Below are 5,513 nucleotides of genomic sequence, written 5' to 3' on the forward strand. Positions count from 1 at the left end.
TGAAGATGGAAAAAGACAAGACAAGTAACAAATACAAATACAAATACAATATATAATAGTCTCCCTGACTCGCACAAAGTGACAAAACAAAACTAAAATACTATTAACAGCATATGTGTGTTCGTGTTTCTACCAAAAAGAACAAACACCAAGTACAACAAACGACTGAGGTTGTTTGGTTGGTTGTATGACAGAGATAAAATGGGTTGGTTTGTGGTATATTATAAAGTTTGAAGAAAGAATTAGTTCTCTACTTGGCCCATGCAACAGCATCCACCTCAGCTTGTGCAGCTCTATACAATTCCAATCTCTTTGCCAAATCCATACGCCTCTGCATTATGGCCGGATCCTCATCCAACAGTTTAGCCAATTGCTTTCCCTGTTGTTACCAAACCAAATTTTAACATATTATTTATTTGGACAAAAACTAAAAATGAAGAAGAGATTATTAATTATTACCTCCTTTGCACCCAACTCAGTGAAAAAATGGTCAAGCAAAGTACGTTTAGCCTCACGAACTTGACAAAACACCACTGACTTTGGGATGGAGTGTCTCAGTGTCCCAACCACCATATGAACATATGACAGAACATTTGATCCGATCCTACGAAGATAAGAATCATTGTATCGATCGAAAATGGAGTGTGTTGGGTTCCCGCCTTTTTCAATGTCCTGGGGAAGCTTCCGGAAGAAATCAACCGTCAAGTAACTGCATTCCATATCAACCAACTGTATGGTGGCTTTCTTGCTTTCGTTTCTCATTTTATCTAAAGAATCACAAGCTGCATTCATTACTTCTGCCCTCAGGGACGGGTATTGCTTCAACTCCTGTAATTAATGGAGTAAATTAATTATTACAATTTACACTACACTAAAATAGTTGCTTTTGCTTTTATGGGTTGTTTCTTTTTTACTTAATCTGGACAGAATGATACTAACAGTTAGTTTAGATTCATGTAAAAATGTTCCAAATAAGGACCGAAATTGTAAGAAAAAAAAAGTTTTGGATGAAAAATGTAATTTAGTCTTGATATATATAGTAAGGGTCTTAAAAGACGAGAGAAAGACTAACCGCAGTTTCGTTTATGGACTTGTGTACGAGATCCTTTAGTATACCATGAACCTGAAGAAGAAACAGAAATATTATTATTATTATTATTATTTTAATAAATAGACAGAAGATGAATTTTGAAAAAAAAAAAAAAGTTACCGCATCAACAGCAGCCTCAGCGGGGCCTTTGATGGTAATTAAGGTGGATTCAATAAGACGGCGATAGCCTTGTTCGGGGGCTATCAAATGAGGCTGATAACCATCGGCTTCTGTGATTAATTTTCTCACATTTTCCATGGAGAGTTGTTTGTCAAACTGTAGTCTTTTTAAGGCTGCAGGAAGTTGATTATCGAATATGCTGTACACTTTGTCGCCACCTGGCCGTCTGTAATTGATTGTATGTATGTAAATCATATCAACAACTTCATCCAATATTACAATAACACTAAATTACATTTTACAAATAATAAAATCATAAATACGTACATGCCATCAAGATGTTCTTTGAATGTTTGATCGAAAGCACGGCATATTTCCATAATCATATACAGTTTTCCCTGCAATTAATTAATAAGAATGTTTTTGTTTTAATTTAAGAAAGTGGATAATAAGTCAAAAAAAAAAAAAAGAAGAAATGATTACCCCAGCATCAGTAGCAATGGGCTTTCCAAGACGACTCAGCTCTGTTTCAAGTTCAATGATTGTTTTGTTGATGAGAGATTGAAGGCCTGGAATTCGGGACTTAATCACCGTTTCCAAATGCTGAAATGAAACAATTCATTACCAAAAACTTAATTAACTTCAAACTTTACACCTCTAGCCAAATATATAAAAACAAAAAAAATGTTTTTGCAAATAATGAAATCTCAAGTATCACGAATTTGTCATGCATTTAGTTACCAAAAAAAACAAAAAACTTTCTGATTTTTATTTGAATTTCATTTTTTTTGAATATATAAAAATAGGGGTGTTTTGGTCTTTTAATGAAAGGAAAAAATGAAACTCATAGGAATGGAATCTGTCAAAGGAATCGTATATCGTAATCTTTCTTTCAAGCGTTTTGTAAGCAGAAAATAGAATGGAATTCAATAATGTAAACTGAACAACAATTTAGTTTTTATTTCAATATATAACGGAGGTATTTAGGTCTTTTAATAAAAAAAAAAAAAAAAAAGGATGGAATTCAATTACTCCCATCCATTTGGCAACACGGAATGGAATCTTGGAATCCAATTCCGAAAGGAATCGAGAAACCAAAGCAATACAAACTTAGGGATAGAATCGAGCTAAAACAGTTATATATACCTTGGAAAGCACTTTCCCTAGATGCTCAGATCCCATTTTACTAGCAAGATGCTTGTATTCAGGAGTAGTATTGAAGTATTCCCGTTCCCTCCTTCGGGCAGCAATCATGTCAACACTTTTGTTAATATCAGCTTGAGACCGATTCACAACACCAATCCATGGAAACTTCAGCCTATAAGATTTCCCTTCCAACATCTGTTGTATTACATACAACTCGCATTACACATATTTACATTACAAATAAAACAACAATTCTAATTTCAAGACCCAACTCACATCAACTGCATCAGTACCCTTGTCCATAAGATCAATCTTAGTCAAAACTCCAAACGTCCTCTCCCCTACACATTCATTCACATTAAACTAATTAAAACACAACAAAAAAACACATATACATCAAAAACAACACAAACACAATATGTTTGTTTACAAACCTTGTGGATCTACCTCACGAGCAATTTTGATAGCATCAGATGTAGCCAGATCCTGATTGGCAGGAGAAACTGCCAGAATAATGCAGTTAGGCTGCAAGGCAAACAGATAAAAAAATAAGTAGGTTTTCAATAGTTGACTGACCATAGTTGACCAAGCAAATGATGAAAATAGCTTACTTTCTCAATGTAGGATCGCACCATGTTTTCAATATCTGCCACAATACTCTCTGACTGACCCTCTACAAGAATCATACAAGTGTTAGACGAGGGAAAAGTTAATGGATTATCTAATATTATAAGATGCTTAAACTCACCAACAGCTACTTTTGTCAAACCAGGAAGATCGACCAAGGTTAAATTCACAACTGTCAACATCATACATAATCAAGTGAGTTAACTGTTGATAGGTAAAAAGCTTTTAAAAGTTAATACAATTATCAAATATTGATCTCACCATTAGGAGAATAGATACTGAGATATATAGGAACTGATGAAATTTGTTTGCTTCGTCCTGTCTCACGATCAGTCTCATCAGAGATTTCTTTCCTCACAGCAGCTGCACAAGAAAAAAAATGAATAGGAATGTTTAATGATCTTTCTAGCTAAAAATAAAATAGATGTTTAATCTCTCTCCATACATACCGAAGTCAGTAAATCTCTTTCTTGGTTGATGAGCAAACTCTGCATATTCTCTTCCCTCATCGATTCTATGGAGTTGTAGAACAAGAGGACGCCTGGTAACAATCCCTGCATGACATAGATATACAAGTGTTTCATTTGCTTTAGTCAACAGCAATTATAAGGGGGTGTCAAGAAGTGTGTACACTACAGGAATTAACTATTTCAATTACCAGATCCACGAGGCAAAAAATCCTTCCCAACAACACTCTCCAGCACAGATGACTTTCCAGAGCTCTAGAAATATACATGAAAAGTAGGAAAACAAAAAGACTATGATAAGTTTATCTAGGAACAGGCGAAATTTATAATGTATCTGATTGGTAACATAGAATGACAAGAACAGTGACAAATAAAATAAAAATTAAATTTGTAGCTTGAACAGCAATTATAGAAATGCTTGCTTGAACAACAACACGAATTCATACGTTGAGCTATGTTAACAGATAAATTTAAAAGATATGCAGCCAACCCACCAGGAAAAAAGGTAATGAAGCTCATCAATACTTAATTTCATAAAATTGAGTTATTAATGCAATGAAAAAGAATACTGAAATACTAAAACTATAATCGAAATTAAGGCTTATATACTAGATAGTTTCTAGATCTTTGGCCGTTGTTAGATTTATCACTTGATATGGTGTGGATTAGTTCAGTCTTCCAGCAGCACAAAACTAGGGTTTGTAGCTTTTTCACACGGCATCTCACAGTTTACGCTCAAATCACCAAAACCAAATAGCTTTGCACCAGCGATTACTATACAAAGCATCGTAGCAACTTACGACGGATCGTTTAGATCTAACAATTGAGGTTCGAGTACCAAATAAAGTCCGTAAACCAAACCTACGCAAAGCAAAAATTCCACCGACTACGACAACCAGATATGCAAATTAATGTATTGCGATATGAATTATTACGTAAAACGGATCTGAGGTTTAAACGTCCAGAAGAATGAGTACCAAACGATTTATCCCCAAACTTGTTAGGTTACGATTGAGTTCATAAAAGCAGGGAGAAGAAAAAGAAGTTGCGCGATATAAGATACGTATAAAAAAACTAGAAAAGATCTGGATCTACCTGACCGCCGACGACGGCGATTGTAGGCAGGGCATCCCAAAGGGTCGGCAGAGAGGATCCTTCGCCGAAATCACCGAGGGCAGTGCATGCTCTCTGTAGTTTGTTGACAAGATTAATAAGATTCTCCATTTTGTCCGGTGAGACAGATCGGAGATAGCGGCTAGATCGGAGATGATAGATTCAGGTTGATGGATTCACGGCAGTCAAAGCCGAGTATATTTTCCAGATGCAATAGCAAACGGCAACGGGCAGAAATGGGAACTTTTGAGTTGTGTGGCTTGTAGTTTGTATAGCTGTAGTTTGTAAGAACAACGCTTATATCCAACTCCGCGTGTGAGCGTTGTGGGGTTGGGTAAAACGGATTCAATTTTTTCAAATTGTCTCATTCGATTTTTGAATTTTGAATGTTAACATATAACATAAGAGTACATGTTTGATTAAAATACTATGTATTTACTTTGATTTTTGATTGTTGAATCAACATAATCTTCATTCCTATGCAAACCCTTAAAGTATCCTCATTTAGGGATTCATCTAAGGTCTTCTTGTTCAACAAAAATTCAATAGTTAGAAATTACTATCTCAGTGATAAATAGTGTCATTGGTGTTGGAATATAATTACTTTGGTAATCTTATAACCGATTCATACAAAGTATGAACAAAAGCTACTAGACCAACAACATGATCAATTTGATCTCTAACACTTGTTGCTTGAGATCAACGGACATGAAGTAGAGAGAATAAACATGAGAGACACTAATATCCGATGTTTTAAAACCCGGGTTGACCCGGCCGGTTCAACAGCTTGGACCGTGACCCGGGGTAGAAGGCGGGTCAATTGAGAACTATTTTTTGTAAAAATATGGACCGGATCGAACTGGCCTGGTTTCCCCTAGAACGCAATTCGACCGTTTATATTGAACCGATTAAAACCAAATTAACCCGTTTTAATAAGACTCGGATAGTTG

General features: G+C 35.4%; 1 protein-coding gene across 1 annotated transcript; it reads right to left on the minus strand.

Moving 5' to 3' along the window:
* Nucleotides 1–4,847, minus strand: LOC111876015 (dynamin-related protein 5A). The gene is made up of 15 exons (XM_023872532.3): nt 4,546–4,847; nt 3,642–3,705; nt 3,433–3,537; nt 3,245–3,346; nt 3,105–3,155; nt 2,968–3,029; nt 2,791–2,881; nt 2,633–2,697; nt 2,357–2,551; nt 1,694–1,813; nt 1,538–1,608; nt 1,211–1,436; nt 1,073–1,123; nt 460–828; nt 1–379 (listed from the first exon to the last, which is right to left on the minus strand). The coding sequence occupies exons 1-15, from the start codon at nt 4,672–4,674 to the stop codon at nt 251–253; spliced, it is 1,830 nt and encodes a 609-aa protein (XP_023728300.1). The 5' UTR covers nt 4,675–4,847; the 3' UTR covers nt 1–250.
* Between the last annotated feature and the right edge of the window lie 666 nt (nt 4,848–5,513).

This window comes from Lactuca sativa, chromosome 3, assembly GCF_002870075.4.
Source record: "Lactuca sativa cultivar Salinas chromosome 3, Lsat_Salinas_v11, whole genome shotgun sequence".
NCBI classification, from domain to species: Eukaryota; Viridiplantae; Streptophyta; class Magnoliopsida; order Asterales; family Asteraceae; genus Lactuca; species Lactuca sativa.

What these genes read in the sequence shown, in the direction of transcription:
- LOC111876015 (XM_023872532.3), bottom strand. Translation starts at nt 4,674, where the DNA reads ATGGAGAATCTTATTAATCTTGTCAACAAACTACAGAGAGCATGCACT. An exon ending in AGGGTACTGATGCAGTTGAT is followed by an intron (nt 2,552 to 2,632) that starts GTGAGTTGGGTC and finishes GTAATACAACAG; the next exon opens with ATGTTGGAAGGGAAATCTTA. An exon ending in TAGGGAAAGTGCTTTCCAAG is followed by an intron (nt 1,814 to 2,356) that starts GTATATATAACT and finishes GTTTCATTTCAG; the next exon opens with CATTTGGAAACGGTGATTAA.